The sequence below is a fragment of the Heterodontus francisci genome, chromosome 20 (genome assembly GCF_036365525.1).
Source record: "Heterodontus francisci isolate sHetFra1 chromosome 20, sHetFra1.hap1, whole genome shotgun sequence".
NCBI lineage: Eukaryota > Metazoa > Chordata > Chondrichthyes > Heterodontiformes > Heterodontidae > Heterodontus > Heterodontus francisci.
Genome location: NC_090390.1, coordinates 66,882,020 through 66,904,882, shown reverse-complemented (window position 1 = coordinate 66,904,882; position 22,863 = coordinate 66,882,020). Strand labels below are relative to the sequence as shown.

At 41.5% G+C, this 22,863-nt stretch overlaps 1 protein-coding gene across 1 annotated transcript in view; it reads left to right on the top strand.

The window, feature by feature from the left end:
* Positions 1-2,324: 2,324 nt before the first annotated feature.
* The window catches only part of LOC137380705 (docking protein 1-like), a 31,526-nt gene continuing 10,987 nt past the window's right edge, over positions 2,325-22,863 (top strand). Inside the window, exons 1-3 of the mRNA XM_068052972.1 lie at positions 2,325-2,412; positions 3,400-3,696; positions 13,560-13,632. Coding sequence (XP_067909073.1) covers positions 2,356-2,412; positions 3,400-3,696; positions 13,560-13,632 — 427 coding nt within the window. The 5' untranslated portion in view covers positions 2,325-2,355. The remainder of the gene's footprint in view (positions 2,413-3,399; positions 3,697-13,559; positions 13,633-22,863) is intronic.

The following is a 22,863-nucleotide window of genomic DNA, read 5'->3' as shown; positions in this document are numbered from 1 at the left end:
GAGGATGTGCCAATTCATCGGCGTCATCGCTCATGGACCTCAGATCACAAACTTGATGATGGCCCACCCTCTGTTCCAGCTTTGTGATCACACAGACCCATCACAGAGCAGTGTGCCTACCCCATACTGACCCCTCACCTCCCCAAACGCACATTTTGCCCCTTTGCAGAGTGCCCACTACCCCAGATCCCTTTGTACAGCCCCTGCTACTCCAGACTGCATTGCAGAGCCTGCAGCAAGTCGCACCCACAATGGCCTCCAAATCCCCCTCTTCCCCGAGGCAGCAAGGCTCAAGGCTGCTTCCCCATCACGTCAATGTGCCCTCTCAGCTTTGTGCAGCCACATTTCACTGGTGGTGAAATTGGAGGCACATCAGTGCCACCCGCCGTTCACAGAATGGTCATCGATCATTAAGTCGCTCATAATGATACTTAAATACATTTAAATGAGCATGTCAGCAATTTAAAATATATTCCTGTTGTATTGCAGCAAGAATGTCGCCATTGTGCTTTCTCGCCACTGACAAAATCTAGAAACGACGTGACAACGCCGGATTTCCAGGCAGACAGCTGCGTTGCGATTCTCCAGCCTCTCCAGGCTCCTGCTGCCACCATTCCCACCCTCAAAGGCCGCACAAAATCTAGCCCATCATGTGAAGATCCCGGCTCTAATCTATCAGTGTCAGTATCTGAGCTGGTGTTTATGAGTGTGAAATCAAGTGACAGTGTGTCTTCATCATCACTCTCTTCTTTGTCTATCACCACTGCCTGGCCAGGTTGCACTTCTTGAGTATTGAAAGGAAAAAGACACACAGATAAGGTTCTCATGAGGGGAGGAGGGAAGGTAAGAGGTGCACCATCCTCAGCCTCTAAATCAGATAAGAATGTGTGATGAGGAGGAAGTGAGATGCGAGAAGTATAGGTACGAGGATACCGTCATTTTCGATGGTTTCAGCCCCACCACTGCCACAGTCTCAGCAATGGCCCTTCCGACAATGGCTAGCACCATCTCCTCCATGAGGATTAGAGTATGTAGGCATGCCTCTCCACCTCCGCTTAGTTCCTGCTGCTTTGTTATTCTCCTGCAAGCGAGAAGGAAGTGCATCAGCGAGTGTCATGCAATATGCCCCAGGATGATGACGAGCCTATCACGTTGAATAGCTGGCAGTGTGTGAAAGCAGTGAAGTGTGACGCCTGCAACAGTGCTAAGTGTGTGAGGGTGACGTGAACCATATGTATGTTAGGTATGAGTCTTGATAGACAGAGATTGTTGGTAGGTGAGTAATGGGGGGGGGGGGGGGGGCGGTGGTGTGGTGATTTTAGCAGTAGCTGAGGCTAATGGTGCTATTGCTAAGATATGGCATTTGAAGATGCATTCACTGACCTTAACCATTCTTGTAAGATCATTAAACTTGTTGCACCACTGCCTCCAGGTCCTTAGATCTAAACTTCTCGCATTGACCTCCATGGCTAGCTGCTCCCATTGCCTTATCACCGTGTGTCTGGAGGGTCTCCTGGCCCCTTAACATAAGAATTAGGAGCAGGAGTAGGCCATGCAGCCCCTCGAGCCTGCTCCGCCATTTAATAAGATCATGACTGATCTGATTCTGGCCTTAACTCCACTTTCCTGCCTGCCCCCCATAACCCTTGACTCCCTTGTAGATCAAAAATCTGTCTAGCTCAGCCTTGAATATATTCAATGACCCAGGCCTCCTCTGCTCTCAGGAGTAGAGAATTCCAAAAATTAACAACCCTCTGAGAGAAGAAAGTTCTCTTCATCTCAGGTCTTAAAAAGGAAGCCCCTTATTTTGAAACTGTGCCCCCTGGTTCTAGATTCCCCCATGAGGGGAAACATTGCTGCTGGAGCTGTGTGCCAGCCAGAGCACCCCATACCTTGAATGTGGATGCAAGGTGAAAATTGCATCTAATCAGCACTTAAGTGTTAAACCTGCAGGTGTCTGTTTAGCACCTCCAGGCGAGTTCAAATTACGATGATCAACAAGTAGGACCAAAATAGTGCACTACAACCAGATTTTGAAACAGGCTAGGCTTACTAGCACTGCACTCATTTAGTGACTTTTCCATCCTTGGTCCAAAATAACCCTCACCAAGTCTCAGCACTCAGTTAATAGGAACACAAATCAGATCTCATCTGCCAGAGCCTCAATCGCTTACTGCCCTAAATGCCTCAATTTTATACTGAAAAAACAATGAAAATAAAGCGCCTCCCCTAATACCTCTGGTGTATAAGCAGCTGCTTTGCTTTTGGAAACTAACGGAAACTCGAAGCGGAAACAAAGCATATCCGCCACAACCAAATTAAACACTCAAAAGGTTTGTGAGACAATACACAGCTATGGAAGACACGGTAAAAGAAGGTCTGCTCTACATGCAGCAGCAAAAGTTCAGGAAGGTATCTTACTTTACTTCCATACCCAACATATCTTGCGCTAGATACGGATATTGATCTAACAGTTTTTCCCGGGGATGTGGCGACAAACTTGGATTTTGATGCAGGCAGATCTGCAAACCTCACATGCTGGGGATCATAATTAATACGTGGATATAGTTAGATATATCTCCTAACAAAAGGGACATTTCTAGGAATGTACATTAGTTTTATAGACATTTGTGGTATTTTTATTTTTGGTTTGATCCATTTATTGACACCATGCATGCTAATTATTTACAGGAACAAGAAATGCTGGAACTACTCAGCAGGTCTGGCAGCATCTGTGGAAAGAGAAGCAGAGTTAACGTTTCGGGTCAGTGACCCTTCACCCGAAACGTTAACTCTGCTTCTCTTTCCACAGATGCTGCCAGACCTGCTGAGTGGTTCCAGCATTTCTTGTTTTTATTTCAGATTTCCAGCATCTGCAGTATTTTGCTTTTATAATTATTTACAGTGTTTTGTAAAATCCTGACTTTTAAATCCTGTCCTTTTAAACGAGAAAGCAAATCTACTTGCTATGGTCAAAAATTAGCGTGCTTTTTTAAAAAATGTCAACCCTAGGGAGGGTGATATCTTTTTAGTTTGCGTGAAAGTATTGCGAATCAGTGACACATATCGGCGTAGTTTAAGTGATCCAGTTGCGTGTTTGGCGAGCACATTAAACAAAAGTTGCCAAACACTTCTGCATGAAATTACTGCTTGCAAACAGAATGTACCAGATGCACGTTCACACGCGAAATCCTTGGATCCACTAATTTCTTTACTGTTTACTGAATGTCAGTGTATTTGTGGATGGTTCACAGCACAAGGGGTTGGGTATATCTACTTTTTTTGAGATTTGTACTTCACTGCTTTAAGATTCGCAAATGAATGATCTAAATTAAACAGCTGCGTACCTCCTGATTCTGTCTTAAAATATATACTAGAATTCACACTTTACCCCCACAGAAATGGAAGAGAGTTTGGCTTATTCTCTACTCCCAGAGCAATCAGTCTGCTGCTCGTCTTGAGTACTTTGAGTTCAAAGAGGGCTCAATTTTATCAGAGAAGCAGATTACAAGAAGGATAGACAGAAAGTTCATTCGAATGAGCGACTGTGTCAGAATATCTGAGCTTGTCGCAGAAAACAGCTCAAAGGATTCAAGCGCCTTCTCAGTGGAGACGACCACGAAACTGTATACATTTTCAACTGAAAAATCGGACTGCAAAGAATGGGTACAGAAACTCACAGAGACTGCTTTTCAAGTAAGTAATATTGAGTATAAGACATAATAATTTGCATGGTATGTAATATAAATATGGTACACATTAGAAGTAAGAAATATTAAAATAATTATATTATACACCTTTATCATATGAAAACGTCTTTAGAACTTTAATGCAGTGCTGAGGGAATTCACAATGTGCACGTCGTCCTGAACAGCTAATGTACGTTGAGGATGGCTTTTGGTGTTTCTGTGGCATTAGGATTTAGAATATCAAAATTCAAGTCTTCATAAAATCCATAAATAAAGCTCAAACTATCTGGGGGAAAAATATGCTAGTCCTAGACTGACTGAACGAGATGCAAATCCATCATTAGACCACCAAGGAATAAGGATACATTCCACCCAGAAAGCTACATGTGATTGAATGCGACTTAACTGATGCCTTGATGGCCAGTTATCTTTTTCCCATCCACTAAATGACGAGATAAAATATTGATATTTTTAAAATAAGTTAAAGTTACATCTTTCTTTACTACTAAATTGTTATGGATCAATTGCTCTACCTGCATACTGCATGACATTTGAATGTAATTTTTAAAATTCAAAATTTAAATCCAGTAAAGAACAGATGAAAGGCACTGCTGGCTGTGGGACAAGATTTAAGTAGATATGCTGAACCTAGGTGAAGGACTGAGATCTATGGTCCAGGGCTTCAGCAAGGTTGGAAAGAATAGTAGGGAAAACTAAGTATATCAAAAGACATTGGTTAGGCATTGCAGTTTGTAAGCTCATGCAGCTATCTCGGCTAGCCACAAGAAGATCCTTTCTCCCCATGATGGAAGGCAGCCCACTACACAACAAGCATGCATATAACATTTGTGGGACATATGTCCACTGCAACGTGGAATCTATGGACTCTGCCTGAAGCTCTGAAATTACCAGGCAGTCGAGAGCCTTTTACTGGTAACTTATTCTACACAGACATACTCACTCACTAACCTATGTGCTATGAAAGACTCACAAAGGGCGACAACTCAGCTGTATGAGACCCTTCTGACTCACAAGGGGGAATTTTAAATGGAATTGGGATTTGGGTGGCCAAGGGTGCCAAATGGGTTCAGCATTGGCAGTGTGCGGTCTGGGCAATTTTAACTCCTAAGCACCATCTGCATGGTGCAAGTCAGCTGCCTTGCACAAACAACCAGAAAGCTGGCTGGTGGGAGGAAAGGGTGCGTTTGGCAGGGGAAACCTGTGGAGCCTGGATAAGGCCTCTGGACACACAAGGAAAGTAATCAACTTCCTTCAATGGCCTCTTCTAGTCCCATATTCTTTTCCCGCTGTTTTCACCTGGACAGAGAGAGAGCTACAGTGGCTTCCTCACTCAGGCCAGAGTTAAAATTGCAGTCAAAGCCCAATGACTTCATCAGACCCTGATCTGGATTTTTAAACAAAGGTCATGCAGACTTCAGGTTGCAGCCTTTAATAGCTTCCCAGAAGAGCAAGTTAAAATCAGGAATGGCACAAAGCAGGCAGTAAAATGGTGGGTAAGTCACCAGGGGCATTTTAATGCCCACCTGCCCAGTTTCCACTGGATGGGTAGGATTAATAGTATGCAGTGAGCTTAAGATGTCACCAGTTTACTTTGACCACAAAAGCATATGGTTTATAACTTGCTCTTACCTGTGTCATGTGTTCTTCTAAAAGAAGCATGCAATAAAACATATAGTGGTTTTACTAAATGTATGTAATGATTTTTTTGACTTAAAAAGAAGGCTTAGGTTTTAAGAGGATCACAGTGAAGCTTCTTTTTGTGAGTAATTGGCCTAGAAATTTGTGCACAGCCCATTTTTCAAGCAAAAAACAGGTGCTAAGAGGTGCACAGGTTCATTTGCACCGGAAGAACACTGCATGCCAGCTGGTTAAGGTACCCCAGAGTTGTCCTTGGTCCATGTCTGCAACTAGCATTAAGCCCATTTCCTGTGCAGGTTATAGGAAAGATGTGATCACACTAGAAAGGGTACAGAGCACATTTACGAGGTTGGTACTAGGAATGGAAAATTTTAGCTATGAGGAAAGATTGGACAAGCTGGGGATGTTTTCTTTGGAGCAGAGGAGGCAGAGGGAAGACTTAACTGAGATGAATAAAATTGTGAGGAACCTAGATAGAATGGATAGGAAGGACCTATTTGTGTTAGCGGAGAGGGAGCATAGATTTAAGTAGAAAGAGTAGAGGGGAGTGAGGAGTAATTTTTTCACCAGAGAGTGGTGGGGGCCTGGAAATCACTGCTTAAAAGGGTGGTGGAGGCAGAAATCCTCATCGTATTTAAAAGCACTTGGATATGCACTTTAGGTGCTGTAACTTACAGGACTATAGATCAAGAGTTGGAAGGTGAAATTAGGCTGGCTATCTTTCTTTCAGCCAGTACAGACATAATGGGCTGAATGGCCTCCTTCTGGGCTCCATATATATTACTGTATTCAACCAGAGATTCCATTCTTTTGCACAATCTTCTTGATCTCCTATTTCTAGCACGTAGTCACACACTGAGTTAAGTTTTGAAGTCAATCTGTTACCACACAATTTTCAGAGCTATTACAAATACTTTGGTATACTGATAAAGATGGTTTAGGAGAAAACTCGTAGAGAATTCATTTCATTAAGTACATGGTTGTTGGTATTACTTAGTTACACATTGTATAAAAAATAAAATAGTCTTTAGGGCTTTCATACTCTTAGGCAATTCAGATAAAAATAAGGTGTTGCCTGCAATGCCACTATTATCTTTTTAATATTTTAAGAATTGCATAATTAAAATCAGGGAAAACCTTTAGACAAGTTTCACAGAGTACAAAATATTCAGTAATCACATTTACATAATCTTCCTAATGGGGACTCAAGTACATGATGAAAGTAGCATAATATATCCATGCAGAGAAATTACAATGGAAGTAAAAATCATGCATTAGCAATCTTCACCTAATTTCCTTACTTAAAATGACATTTTTTCAGTTAAACTCCTTTTGCAAGTGTTAGAAATGGAATATCTTGTAAGTAACAGTGGAATACACTAAATATTTCCAATAGTAAGGTTGACTGTACCCCACCTTTTTCTATTTCTGAGACTAACTTTGACAATCATGCATTATTTGGTCAGTTTTACTTATGAAGATGCATAGGAACTGGAGGGCACTGCTAACAACCAAGACCACTACTCATCTCCAGTGGACTCTGGGATCAAGCTCTGCTGACTTAGGGTCCACTCTCCACTTATTCTTGGCCGGCCTTCTGGGAGTATGAATTCATTTTGGTCAGTTGTACAAATCAAACAGTGAATCGGCAGCCCGTTTTGCACTATTGACTTCAATGGAAAAGAAAATCGGGCGTTGTGTAAAACGAGCTGCCAATTCACCATTGCCTATTTCATTCCACTGCCCAAGACATATTTATATCCCTTTGTTTCCACTGAATAATCTTTAACAGTGCGCCTGCTGATACACTACCCTTGAGACAGCTCCTGGATCTGCTACCTCTCTACAACTGTCAATAAACCTGGACACTCATTTGTGGACGTTCTAAGCTAACCTTACACTGTCTACAAATAGACTTTATCACACTACCACTATCAAGATAGGCATTGCTAGATACTGGGGAACTGATAACCGTTCCTTCTCTGAGCCGGGAATGATGATTAGTACAGAGAGCCAAAAGAAGAGGAGAAAGATAAAATAAAATGTTGGTACATGTAATTTCAAACAGTGCATGAAAAATATTTTGGACACTTATATTAACATTTAAAATATAACAATTGTTTTTAGGAAGGTGGTGAAAATGCATGTGGGAAAAACAAAGTAATTTTGACATCACTCAATCAATAGAGTCATAGTCATTTATGGCATAGAAGGAGGCCATTCGGCCTATTGAGTCCACGCTGCCTGTCTGAAGAGCAATCCAGTCAGTCCCAATCCTCGTAGCCATGCAAGTTTATTTCCTTCAAGTGCCTGCCAAATTTCTTTCTGAAATCATTATCTCTACTTCCACCACCCTCGTGGGAAGCAAGTTCCAGGTCATTACCGCTCACTGCATTACAAAAAAAAGTTCTTCCTCACATTCCCCCTGCATCTCTTGCCTAAAACCTTCAATCTGCGTCCCCTATTCCCATTAACTGATGGTACAAGGAACAGTTTTTCCTTATTTAACTTACCGAATCCTGTCATAATCTTGTACACATCTACCAAATCTCTCCTCCATCTCCTCTGCTCCAGGTAGAACAATCCCAGCTTTTCCAACCTAACCTTGTAACTAAAATCCTTCATTCCTGGAACCATTCTGGTAAACCTCCTCTGCACCCTCTCAAGGATCCTCACATCCTTTCTAAAGTGTGGTGACAAGAACTGGATGCAATACTTCAGTTGGGGCCTAATTGGAGCTTTATAAAGGTTTAGCATAACTTCCCTGCTTTTGTACTCAATGTCTCTATTTATGGAGCCCAAGATCCCAAATGCTTTGCTAACCACTCTCTCAATATGTCCTGCCACCTTCAAAGATCAACGCACATTCACTCCCCAGGTCTCTCCATTCTTGTATGCTGTTTAGAACTGTGCCATTAAGTCTATATTGCATCCCCCATCCCTTCTGCCAAAATGCATCACCTCACACTTGTCTGTATTAAATTCCATCTGCCACTTGTCTGCCCATTCTTCTAGCCTATCTATATCCTGTTGCAGGTGTTCATATCATCCTGACTGTTTGCCACTCCTCCAAGTTTGGTATTATTTACAAATTTTGAAATTCTACTCTGTGTGCCAAGGTCCAAGTCATTTTTATATATACCCCTTGGAAACACCACTGTCTTTCATCCTCCAGTCTGAAAAACAACCAATTACCACAAATCGCTGTTTTCTGTCCTTGAGCCAATTTTTTATCCAATTGGACACTGAGCCTTCTATTCCATGAGCCTCAATTTTGTTAACCAGCATTTTATGTGGTACTTTATTAAACGCTTTCTTAAAATCCATATAGACAATATCCTCCGCATTCCCTTCTGTTACTTCACATTAAAAAATTCAATTAGATTAGTCAAGAATGATCTGCTTTTACAAATCTGTGCTGGCTATCCTTAATTAACTCAAACCTCTCCGTGCCTGTTGATTTTCTTTTTCCCCCTGATTATTGTTTCTAAAACTTTACCTACCACTGATGTTAAACTAACTGGCCTGTAGTTTCGAGAACTGTCCTTACACTCTTCCTTGATTAAAGGTGTCACATTTGCCACTCTCCAATCCTCTGGCACCTCCCCTATATCCAGGGAAGATTGAAATATTATGGCAAGCCCTTCTGCTGTCTCCACCCCGACTTCCTTTAGCAACCTGGGATGCAAGCAGAATCACAGAATCACAGAATAATACAGTGCAGAAGAGGCCCTTCAGCCCATCGAGTCTGCACCGATGCATTAAAGACACCTGACCTATCTACCTAATCCCATTTGCCAGCACTTGGCCCATAGCATTGAATGTTATGACGTGCCAAGTGCTCATCCAGGTACTTTTTAAAGGATGTGAGGCAACCTGCCTCTACCACCCTCCCAGGCAGGGCATTCCAGACTGTCACCACCCTCTGGGTAAAAAGGTTCTTCCTTAAATTCCCCTTAAACCTCCCACCCCTCACCTTAAACTTGTGACCCCTCGTAACTGACCCTTCAACTAAGGGGAACAGCTGCTCCCTATCCACCCTGTCCATGCCCCTCATAATCTTGTACACCTCAATCAGGTCACTCCTCAGTCTTCTCTGCTCCAGCGAAAACAACCCAAGCCTATCCAACCTCTCTTCATGGCTTAAATGTTCCATCCCAGGCAACATCCTGGTGAATCGTCTCTGCAGCCCCTCCAATGCAATCACATCCTTCCTATAATGTGGCGACCAGAATTGCACACAGTACTCCAGCTGTGGCCTTACCAAAGTTCTGTACAACTCTAACATGACCTCCCTGCTTTTGCAATCTATGCCTCGATTGATAAAGGCGTGTCCCATATGCCTTTTTCACCACCCTATTAACCTGCCCTTCTGCCTTCAGAGTACTATGGACAAACACGCCAAGGTCCCTTTGTTCCTCGGAACTTCCCGGTGTCAGGCCATTCATTGAATACTTCCATCTCATATTACTCCTTCCAAAGTGTATCACCTCACACTTTTCAGCATTAAATTCCGTCTGCCACTTTTCTGCCCATTTGACCATCCCGTCTATATCTTCCTGTAACCTAAGACACTCCACCTCACTGTTAACCACTCAGCCAATCTTTGTGTCATCTGCGAACTTACTGATCCTACCCCCCACATAGTCATCTATGTCGTTTATATAAATGACAAACAATAGGGGAGCCAGCACAGATCCCTGTGGTACGCCACTGGACACTGGCTTCCAGTCACTAAAACAGCCGTCTTTCATCACTCTCTGTCTCCTACAGCTAAGCCAATTTTGAATCCACTTTATCAAGTTACCTTGTATCCCATGTGCATTTGCTTTCTTGATAAGTCTCCCATGTGGAACCTTGTGAAAGGCTTTGCTGAAATCCATGTAAACTACATCAACTGCACTACCCTCATCTACACACCTGGTCACATGCTCAAAAAATTCAATCAAATTTGTTAGGCATGACTTCCCTCTGACAAAGCCATGCTGACTATTCCTAATCAAATTTTGCCTCTCCAAGTGGAGATAGATTCTCTCCTTCAGAATTTTCTCCAATAGTTTCCCTACCACTGACATGAGACTCACTGTTCTGTAGTTCCCTGGCTTATCTCTACAACCCTTCTTAAATAGTGGGACCACATTAGCTGTTCTCCAGTCCTCTGGCACCTCCCCCGTGGCCAGAGAGGAATTAAAAATTAGAGTCAGAGCCCCTGCAATCTCTACCCTCGCCTCCCACAGCATACTGGGACACAAATCATCTGGACCTGGATATTTGTCCACTTTTAAGCCTTCCAAAACCTCCAATACCTTGTCACTCCCTATGACAATTTGCTCAAGAACCTCACAGTCTCGCTCTCTAAGTTCCATATCTACATCCTCATTCTCTTGGGTGAAGACAGATGTGAAGTATTCGTTCAACACCCTACCAACGTCCTCTGGCTCCACCCACAAATTTCCCCCTTGGTCCCTAATGGGTCCTACTCTTTCCCTGTTTATCCTCTTCCCATTGATATACTTATAGAATATCTTGGGATTTTCCTTACTTTTACCAGCCAGAGCTTTCTCATATCCCCTCTTTGCTCTCCTAATTGCTTTCTTAAGCTCCATCCTACACTTTCTGTACTCCACTAATGCTTCCGTTGATTTGCTCTCCTTGTATTTGCTAAAAGCCTCTCTTTTCCATCTCATCGTACCCTGAATGTTTCTGGTCATCCATGGTTCTCTTGGCTTGTTGCTCCTACCTATTACCCTAGAGGGAACATGACCAGGTGACTTATCTACGCTAAGCATAGCTAGCCTTTCCAGTACCTCTTCCCTCTCAATTTTTACCCTATCCATTGCTTCTACTCTCTCTGCTTCTACTGATATTTTGTCAGATTCCTCTTCTTTTGTGAGCACTGATACAAAGTACTCATTAAAGTATTCTAACCTTGCCCTGTGCCTCTAACCATACATTACCCTCCTTGTTCCTCATAAGCCCCACTTCACCTCTTACTGCCAGCTTATTATTTGCATGCTGGTAGAAGATTTTGGGGTTCTTTTTTTGTTGACTCCCATTCTATTATCATATTCTCTCTTTGCCAGTCTTATTTTCCTATTCACCTCCCCTGTCAACTTATTGTATTTGGCTTGGTTCTCACTTGAAGAATTCACCTGACATACATCATACACCCTCTTTTTTTGTTTCATCATTAGATAATGGACTCTTCATATTGTTTCTATTACAAACATATTGAAGATATCCACTAACAGAAGTGTGACATTTTGAGACATTTACATTTTTGGCTTAGAAGAAATTTCTGGTTTCCATTTGTATTATGTTGTTGATATAATACCAGGGTTCAGTTTACAAAAAGCAACTGCTATTGATACACAAGGGATTTGGAATGTTAATGGACTGTCCTGGAAGAAAATGGGAGAACCATTAAAACTGCTTACTTTTGCCTAATGTGATAGTGTTGAGACAATTTGACATTGTTGAGCACATCCTACAGCAGTTGGTACCCTGGGTTTTCATTCAATATGCCTGGCAGGAAGGCTTAGCTGAATGGACTGGGGCCACAAGTGACCCGATGAAGGCGGCAACATTTCATTCAAGGTAGCAACTGATGACAGCTCAGCAGACTAATCCCCAACACTGACATGCAAGGGAGTGATGAAGGAAGCTTTATTTCCTCTCTCTCCATCTAGAAGGCAGTTAGTTTGAGTCTGAAGCTACCAACCACACAAAGATATTGCTCCCTAGACAGCTAGAGGGAAGTTGAAGGACTCCGAGCTGAGAAAGCAATATGTACTGCTTGTAATTGAGGTTAGTTCCATTTAGTTTGGAATGGTAACTTTCCAGTAAGTTTAGCCCATAGCAGCAGCAAGAGTATGCATTTTGGTACGTTATTGTACATTAAGCAATAAACAAATATTTTGAAAATTGTATTCTGTTCATTCACACATTTTATATAAAATAAACCAGTTTGTTGGTTTACAATCAATCTGTCCTCAGTAGAGCGGTTTGCAATTCCCCTTCTGAGAAGATAAGTGAATGCATGTGTTAGGATGCATGAGATCATAGTACCCAGTACAAACAATGAAGAGTTTATTGTTGCAGTCCCCAGGTCCTACCATAATTTAACTAAATACTGGATAGTAAAGATATACTCCTGATGATAGAGGATGCAAAGTTCACTTATGAGAGTGAACCTGAGAAAACAGCTACTATAGAACCATGGTTATGGGGACTTTGTTAATGCACTATGAGAGAAGTTACATGATGTTTTATTTGACTGTTACAATCCATCACATAAACAGCAGTAAAGCACTGCTTCTTTATCCTTTTATTTAAATTTATTCATTTCCAATTTCCTTCCCTTTTCTCCTGAAGTCACAAGGGCCAATTTACAGCCCCCGTGCTTCTGGTAGAGAGCATTTCTCACAGATAATCGCAGGCAGCAACTTTCTGTCAGTTCATTTTAATGGAAAATAATGAGCCATGCACCTGAATTGTGCACTGTTCACTGCTCGTACTGGGTACTATGATCTAACACATACTACCACATGCATTCCCTTGTCTTCTCAGAGGGGGATTATAAACCACTCTATTGAGGATAGATTGTAAACCAACAAAACTGGCTTATTTTATATGAAATGTATGAATGAATAGAAGATAATTTTCAAAAAAACTGCTTATCGCTTCAAGTACAATAACATAACAAAAGAAAATGGGTGGTAAATAATGAGCCGTGCACCTGACGTTTCTCATAATGTGCTTGCCATAACCATTGTTCCGTACTGGGAACACAGGAATACAAAATTAGTCCTAGTGACTTATGCTAGGCTACCACTGCTTAGTACAGTAGTGTCAGTGGGAGACATTGTAGAAGTAATACATTCTGATTTGTGCCAATTTGTGTAAAGCCTATTGGTTTCACTTTCACAAAATATTTCAAAGATTAAGAATCAAAAGATATAAAGATTTATAGAGATAAAGATTTATCTAAATGAGATGGAGGAAACTTCCGTCCAACAGTTTCAATTCAAAACAAAAAAAAAAAATGGAAGTTTGCTTGTAGGGTAAAAGAATCTCAATTCAGTGTTTTGCCGCACTTGATATAAATTGACACATGACATCCCGTGGAACTTATATCTTTTTTTGTTTATTTTTGTGCCAATATGAAGACTAATTTCATAACTTTCCTTTGTGAAACTTGCCTTCATCCAGTATTCTCAAGAGGATTCAGATAAGATGGCAGTGAGAATGAAAGAAAATGAACTCTACTATTCACATCAAGGAGGTAAAGCACAGGTTCTTTTCATAATCATAAGTGTTGTACATTATTTGTAAAGAGTTAGAAACTAATTGTTATGTGTAAGTGTGTTCCAGGGAGTGTTTGGCAGCCCCAAATTTTAACAAACTCTTTTAAATGGGTATTGATGTCAGAGTAGGAGCAGTCTTACTCCAAGATGACTATTCAGGCCTTGAGTGGCCAATTGGCTATTTAAAAAAAAAAATAAACAAACACCAAAGAAAATATTCCACAATAGAGAAAGAGGTGTTAGGACTCCTACTAGCCTTTCAACATTTCAAAGTTTCTGAAAATAATGGACACAGAGAAATTAGAATCTATACTGATCACAACCACTTCACAATTCTGGAAAAATTCAAAGTTAAAAATGCCAGACTGATCCAATGGAGCTTACTTCTCCAGGCATTCAACCTGAAAATTGTAAATATAGCTGGGAAGAACAACATTATTGCCAATGTGCTTTCCAGAATTTAAACAATGTACTACCAGAAATCTGTAAAGAAAGCAAGACTGAAAGCCGGAGGAGTGCATAGGATGAATGTGTGCAGCTGAGTACTATCCTAGGTCTTTCTTTATGAAAATCAAGAAACAATAAAAAATGAAATACCAAGGAATTTCATTTTTTCCCCTTTTTGTGGGGAGGTGTCATGCTCACTGAGGGAACAGTGATGAAATATGAAATGAACTGGCGGAATTATGAAATAAAAGTCAACTGTTGAACTGATCTACAAAAAAGGACACAAGTGTCACAGACAAATGGAATAGAGGACAGGTGACCCCTCCTGCACTGTCAATAAACATGTTTGTCTGTTGAAGATAAAACCCATTATCCATATTTGAATTAGCTTTGAGGAAAACATATTGAAATGGAAAACAACCCATTCCATGCTAACAACTCATATTTGCAGGTATGGAGCTAACAGACTGTTGCAGACAGACTGACTCTGAAGCCAAGGCCAAAATAATAAGTGTGAAATAACACCTATTGATAAAAATGGACCTCATTCCATTGTTATCATGTAACAATGGCTCCCATATCCTGGAATCTTGAAATCACCCCAAGGGAGACAGCCCTTTTGTTCCCTGACTGACACCCCAAGCTGAGAAGTTTCTACCTTCTACCTCTGGACAGAGTGAGAGAAAAGTGAGAGAAAGCCTTTTCCAGTCTGTAACTGATCTCAAAGTTAATGTGTTATCATTCTTGTAGCTATGAAGTTGGGATAAATAAATGTATGCTTTGTTCGACAAAGTCAAACATAAAAATTAGTACAGTCACCTAGCAAATTTGTTTTCAGATGTACAAATTGTTGGAGCAGCACCCATCCGGGCAAGTGGAGAGTATTGCATCACACTCCTGACTTGTGCCTTGTAGATGGTGGACTGGCTTTGGGGAGTCAGGAGGTGAGTTACTCACCGCAGGATTCCTAACCTCTGACTTGCTCTTGTAGCCATGGTATTTATATGGCTACTCCAGTTCAGTTTCTGGTCAATGGTAACTCCCCAGGATGTTGATAGTGGGGGATTCAGTGATTGTAATGTCATTGAATGTCAAGGGGCGATAGTTAGATTCGCTTTAGTTGGACATGCCATTGCCTGGCACTTGTGTGGCGTGAATGTTACTTGCCACTTATCAGCCCAAGCCTGGATATTGTCCAGGTCTTGCTGCATTTCTACGCGGACTGCTTCAGTATCTGAGGAGTCATGAATGCTGCTGAATATTGTGCAATCATCAGCGAACATCCCCACTTCTGACCTTATGACTGAAGGAAGGTCATTGATGAAGCAGCTGAAGATGGTTGGGCCTAGGACACTACCCTGAAGAACTCCTGCAGTGATATCCTGGAGCTGAGATGATTGACCACAACCATCCTTCTTTGCGCTAGGTACGACTCCAACCAGTGGAGGGTTTTCCCCCTGATTCCCATTGACTTCAGTTTTGCTAGGGCTCCTTGATGCCATACTCGGTCAAAAGCTGGCTTGATGTCAAGGGCAGTCACTCTCACCTCACCTCTTGAGTTCAGCTCTTTTGTCCATGTTTGAACCAAGGCTGTAATGAGATCAGGGGCTGAGTGGCCTTGGCGGAACCCAAACTGAGTGTCAGTGAACAGGTTATTGCTAAGCAAGTGCCGCTTGATAGTACTGTCGATGACACCTTCCATCACTTTACTGGTGATTGAAAGTATACTGATGGGGCGGTAATTGGCTGAGTTGTACTTGTCCTGCTTTTTGTGTACAGGACATACCTGGGCAATTTTCTACATTGCCGGGTAGATGCCAGTGTTGTAGCTGTACTGGAACAGCTTGGCTAGGAGTGCGGCAAGTTCTGGAGCACAGGTTTTCAGTACTATTGCCGGAACTTTGTCAGGGCCCACAGCCTTTGAAGTATCCAGTGCCTTCAGTCGTTTCTTGATATCACGCGGGGTGAATCGAATTGGCTGAAGATTGGCATCTGTGGTGTTGGGGACTTCAGGAGGGGGCCGAGATGGATCATCAACTTGGCACATCTGGCTGAAGATTGTTGCAAATGCAACAATTGTCTTGTCTTTTGCAGTGACATGCTGGGCTCCCCCATCATTGAGGATGGGGATATTTGTGGAGCCACCTCCTCCAGTTAGTTGTTTAATTGTCCACAACTGGATGTGGCAGGACTGCAGAGCTTATATCTAATCCATTGGTTATGGGATCGCTTAGCTCTGTCTATTGCATGCTGCTTACGATGTTTGGCATGCAAGTACTCTTGGGTTGTAGCTTCACCAGGTTGACACCTCATTTTGAGGTATGCCTGGTGCTGCTTCTGGCATGCCCTTCAGCACTCTTTCTTGAACCACCATGGCTACAAGAGCAGGTCAGAGCCTAGGAATCCTGCGGTGAGTAACTCACCACCTGACTCCCCAAAGCCTGTCCAACCATCTACAAGGCACAAGTCAGGAGTCTGATGGAATTGTCTCCACTTGCCTGGATGGGTGCTGCTCCAGCAACACTCTAGAAGTTCGACAACATCCAGGACAAAGCAGCCCGCTTAATTGGACACCCCATCCACAAACACTCATTCCCTCCACCACCGACGCACAGTGTGTATCATCTACAAGATGCACTGCAGCAATGCACCAAGGCTCCTTCGACAGCACCTTCCAAACCTGTGATCTCTACCACCTAGAAGGACAAGGGAACACCACCACCTGCAAGTTCTCCTCCAAGTTACACACCATCCTGACTTGGAACTATGTCGCCATTCCTTCAATGTCGCTGGGTCAAAATCCTGGAACTCCCTTCCTAACAGCACTGTGGGTGTACCTACCCCACATTGACTGCAACAGTTCAAGAAGAAAGTTCCCCACCATCTTCTCAAGGGCAGTTAGGGATGGGCAATAAATGCTGGCCTGGCCAGCGACGTCCACATCCCAGGAACGAATAAAAAATGTACATTTTGCAGCACCTACTATTCTACTTTTGTGCTTGATGGATTAAAAATAGATCAGTAAATTCATTCCAATTCGAAAAATACAATAAAAGATGTACAATTATGGTTTTCATACACAATAATTGCTTTTGTTATCTGACAGTGCTATTGTGTATCTTACTAAGTTCAATCATTATATTTTTGAGTGGTAAAATAACTTGGTTTTGGAAACTTGTACAGGTTTTGCTACTTACAAAAGAGAATAGTATAAACAATGATGGCAATAGATTATATATTAAATACATATTACTGAATGGATCAGAAACAAGAGCCCCTAAATGATGCTCTGGTTACAAAGGTTTATTTTAAATGGGTCAACACTCCATTAAAATAATGGAACGGGGAACCTTGGGTGAATGCGTTAAGTGTTTGGACAATAATGTTCCACAGTGTAATTTTGGGTCAAGCTTTTTGTAGGTTTTAGTAAAATAAATGGAACTATTCAAACCCTGACTACATTGTGATGAATACTATAAAATACTAACAAGCTGAAGTCATATGAAAGAGCTTCCATTTCAGTGATAAGATGGAACAACATTAACTGCCCATCACTGGAAGGGCACATTGGTATTTTGACATCAGTATTTCCATTGTATGTTCAGCCCCAGCAAGTGGAGACTAGAATATAGTCTCTAAATACGTGGTTGACATTTTGATAATTGTTTGAATGGTTTACTATGAATAAAATATTAAACAAAATATTTTAAATTTCTTAGTCTTTTGTTTCGATCAAAAAGAATCAAATATTCAAACAAATGATGGAAAGTTTTTGCAGTACTCCACCTTTTATAGCTTAATACAGGAAATTAAAATTGTTACTCCTCATAGAAATTATACAGAAGGAGCTATTTGGCCCATCATGCCTATGTTGGCTATTTGAAAGAGCAGTTGTGCTTAGTCCCTTACACCTGCTTTTTATCCATAACTCTAAGTTCCTTATCCTCAAGTACCTGTCCAAATCCCATTTAAAATAATTTATGGAATTGCCTTCATCACTTTGTCAGTTAGAGCATAATAACTGGAAATTCGACTTACTCTTTTTTAAAAGTGAATGTTCCCAAATGGGATCGTAACAGGTTGCCTCTTAACTGCCATCTGAAATGGTCTAGAAAGCCACTCAGTAGTATTCAAGAAGGTGACTCACCACCACCTTCAGGGCAATTAGGGATGGGTAATAAATGCTGGCCTTTCCAGTGACTCCCACATCCCATGAATGACTAAGAAAAATGGACCCAAAGCCTACCATTGGAGAAAACCACTGGAAAATACCTCCCAGTCTGAATAACATCCATCCGCTACCAGCACTCTCTACTTCCTGTTACTGAGCTGTATTCTGTATACTTACTGCCACTTTCCCCTTAATTACGAGCTTCCATCTTCTTAACACTCAGTCTCAACATTGTTGCCTTCTGTAAAAATCTAAGACACTGACATTTAAAACACTGCGACACTGATCTATAAAACTCTAAGAAACTGACCTCTAAAAGACTGAGATATAAAAATAGTAAAAATGTGAACTAAAAACCCTGGAATTTATATCTATGAATCTAAAACACAATGAAAATTTGCAACTTAATGAAAGAAACTAACACTTTTTAATCACCAATCCGCTCCTTCTGCGGAGGTGAAGTTTAAAAAATAGTCTAAAATATTCTATGCAATGTCTTTCCAAAATCCCAGGAATTCCCTGATTCCCTCTTTCTGATATTTAGTTTATACCATGTAACACAAAGGGGCAATTCTAAACTAACCCTAACAGTGGAAAACTGAGGGGATCAGAATCGCTGTCCATTTTGCACCTTGCCTGATTTTACTTTCAAACTTCAAAGTAAAATTGGGAAGGGTGTAGAAAGAGATGGCTGATCTGATTCCTAACAGTTTCTCACTCAGTGGGTTAACTTAAAATGATATATTTTCAATGACTTAATTTTTTCATATATTTATACATTTGTAGTGCAATACAATGATTTGAAGTTATGCTTCATAATTTATGATATATGAGAAAGTACTGCTTATGAGCTATCTCTTTTGAAAACATTTGTAAAGTTATAAACCCCAATTTTTAAACTAGAGTGGGATTTGGGCGAGTAGGGCAAGGCCAACACTATTGTCCCCTCCCAAACTCAGCAGCATGAGACCCAGAGCAATTTTAACTCCTGGGCCTCATTGGCATTACACCATTTGGGTGGCACAGTGGCGCAGTGGTTAGCACCGCAGCCTCACAGCTCCAGGGAGCCGGGTTCGATTCCAGGTACTGCCTGTGTGGAGTTTGCAAGTTCTCCCTGTGTCTGCGTGGGTTTTCTCCGGGTGCTCCGGTTTCCTCCCACAAGCCAAAAGACTTGCAGGTTGATAGGTAAATTGGCCATTATAAATTGTCACTAGTGTAGGTAGGTGGTAGGGAAATATAGGGACAGGTGGGGATGTTTGGTAGGAATATGGGATTAGTGTAGGATTAGTATAAATGGGTGGTTGATGTTCGGCACTGACTCGGTGGGCCGAAGGGCCTGTTTCAGTGCTGTATCTCTAATCTAATCTAATCTAAAAGCTAACAGCCACAGATCAAATTAATTCTGAAACAGCATACCTGACAGAGAGCTCACTGCTGCTATTTTTCAACAGACCAATATCATCTAAAGGTAGGTTAGCAATGAATGTGTAAAAAATTTTATCAGCCTAACAGGGCAAAATTCTACTTTTGTTCTGTCTGTTTTGGCCATTGGCCATCCATGCCCCCTGAAGATAAGGAAGATTCATTCTATCTGTCTTTTATTAGGAACCATAGATGAGTCCAATTGACACTGGTAAAATAGTCAGATCAACTCATCTAACAGCCATTATTGACTCGTACTGTGAATTTGACATGATACCAGAGCTATTCAATGTCACCATTCACTGTACTACAGATATAGGGACATTAAGGAACCAGGTGAATTTTTACAATCAACAATGATTTCATGGTATCCACTAGACTCGCTTTTAATTCCAGATTTATTAATTGAATTCAAATTCCACTATCTGCCATGGTGGGATTCGAACCCATGTCCCCAGAGCAAACAAGAGAGAATCTAACCATCTCCCCTTGAGGTTCAATGGCATTACCATCACTGAATCCCCACTATCAACATCCTGGGGGTCATCATTGACCAGAAACTGAACTGGACCAGCCACATAAATGCTATGGCTACAAGAGCAGGGCAGAGGCTGGGAATTCTGCAGCGAGTAACTCACCTCCTGACTCACCCAATTCCTGTCTACCATCTACAAGGCACAAATCAGGAGTGTGATGGAATGCTCTCCACTTGCCTGGATGGGTGTAGCTCCAACAACACTCAAGAAGCTCAACACCATCTTGGACAAAGGAGCTCACTTGTTTGGCATCCCATCCACCACCTTCAACATTCACTTCCACAACCACAGACACAGAGTTGAAGCAGTATGTATCATCTACCAGATGCACTGCAGCAACTCGCCAAGGCTCCTTCAACAGCACCTTCCAAACCCGTGACCTCTACCACCTAGAAGGACAAGGGCAGCAGATGCAGGAGAACACCACCTGCAAGCCACACCCCATCCTGACTTGGAACTATATCGCCTATCCTTCACTGTCGCTGGGTCAAAAACCTGGAACTCTGTCCTAACAACACTGTGGGTGTACCTACACCAGACGCAGCTGTTCAAGAAGGTGGCTCACCACCACCTTCTCAAGGGCAATTAAGGATGGACAACAAATGCTGGTCTAGCTAGCGGCACTCACATCCCATCTAAAAATTTAAAAAAAAATATTTGACCCACTTTTTGCTGTAGCCACATTAACATGATGGTCATTGGAACATTGGTGTGTTGCCTTAATAGTTCTTATTTTAGTTAGAATATAATGCAAGACAATGTTTCAAACTTATTGGTCTGCTTTTGACATTCTGAAAATGTTAAAGCAGTTTAGGAAACTTTTTTTGTCAGCAATATTCCAGTCACACAATTGGCTGTCAGAAAGACATTTTCGTTTGCAAATAAACTGAAACTACCTTATACATACTGTAAAGCCAAAGTAGAGGTTTTGTGTTTACATTGTGTGTCATCACTGGATGACATTTTTACCTATTTATCACCAAAATGGCAAGTGGAATGATATGACATTTAAATTTGCATTCTTTCAGGAAATATTTTTTCATTCGTAAAGTACAGTCCCTTGAATTTCCTTCCTGTTTAAGGATTTTTTTAAACAAAATTTTCATTGGTCATCTTGTATTTTTCTCCAGTCATTGTTTTTTCTCTGCTGCCAGAAATGCTTGTGTTCCTTCCCTAAACCCCTCGGCTTCTCTAGCTCTCTCCCCTTTTAAGACGCTCCTTTGAAACCTACCTTTTTGACCAAGTTACCCGACCTAATAGCTCCATATGTGGCTTGGTTTCAAATAACGCTTCTGTAACGTGTTAGCATTTTACTATATTAAAGGCAATATATATACGTAAGTTGTTATTGTTGAATGCACAGGTTGCTGGACTATGCCATCCTCATAGGGACAGGCTGACAGAGAGGTACCTCAAACAAAAGAGGAATAGTTATTTGACTCAATGCTAAACCTGTTGTGGAGTTGGAAAACCATCAGAGCTATGGGCACAGTGGCATAGCGACAATTGAGAAGGGGTCCGTTGAAACAGCCCATTAATGACAGTGCTTTCTATCCAGATGGCTATACTTCCACAGTTATTTCTCCTCTCTCTGCCTGGAATGTTAGGGATACAATGAAAGGAGCATATTTTCATGCCTAGGAATTCCACCAGGGTCTATAAATCCATTCACCTGGGTACCTCCAAGTTGGGTGCTCCCTGACTCTTATGTCTCACCAGCCTAGCTTCCAACAGAATTTCTTGCTTCTCTTTCTTTTATTATAGATACCACATTCTACAATTTGTATTGGTCTCCTGCCAACAGCCAAAGTTAGCAGGACAAAGCATTAACATATTGCCTTCATTCCCAACATAAGGCTCTTTCGCAGTTTTAAAGTGGTTCCAGTTTACACAATGACTCATTACCTCATACTGGGGGCAGCTTGTCCATGATCTACAAATTACACTGGATCAAGAAATCGGGTCATGGGTCATAATCATATCAGAATTGTGACAATAACAGATTTGCATGTGAATGCCTCCCTCAGCTCAGCACTATGGGGACCTTCAGGGATCACATTAGGAAAATTGTTGTGGCACTACTAGAGCTCAGAGCCGATGTTAAAGTTCTCATGTATTTCTGGTTCACTACTCCTCCGGTACAGGTACCCAGAATTTGGCCCAAACATTACAAACAACTTTTCCATAACTGGTGGCTCTTCATTTATACTCACAACAAAAATTATATTCAGAGTGCAGTCTGGTCTGCTTGTTTTATAATCTACAAAGAATACAGGTCCCAAGATAGTTAATCTGGCTTCTCTATTATCTTAATATTAAGAACATAAGAACATAAGAACTAGGAGCAGGAGTAGGCAGTTCAGCCTCTCGAGCCTACTCCGCCATTCAATACGATCATGGCTGATCTCATCTCAGCCTCAACTCCACTTTCCTGTCCATTCTCCATAACCCTTCAACCCATTACTAATTAAAAATCTGTCTATCTCCTCCTTAAATTTACTCAATGTCCCAGCATCCACTGCACTCTGGGGTAATGAATTCCACAGACTCACAACCCTTTGAGAGAAGTAATTTCTCCTCAACTCTGTTTTAAATTTTCTACCCCTTATCCTAAAACTATGACCTCTCGTTCT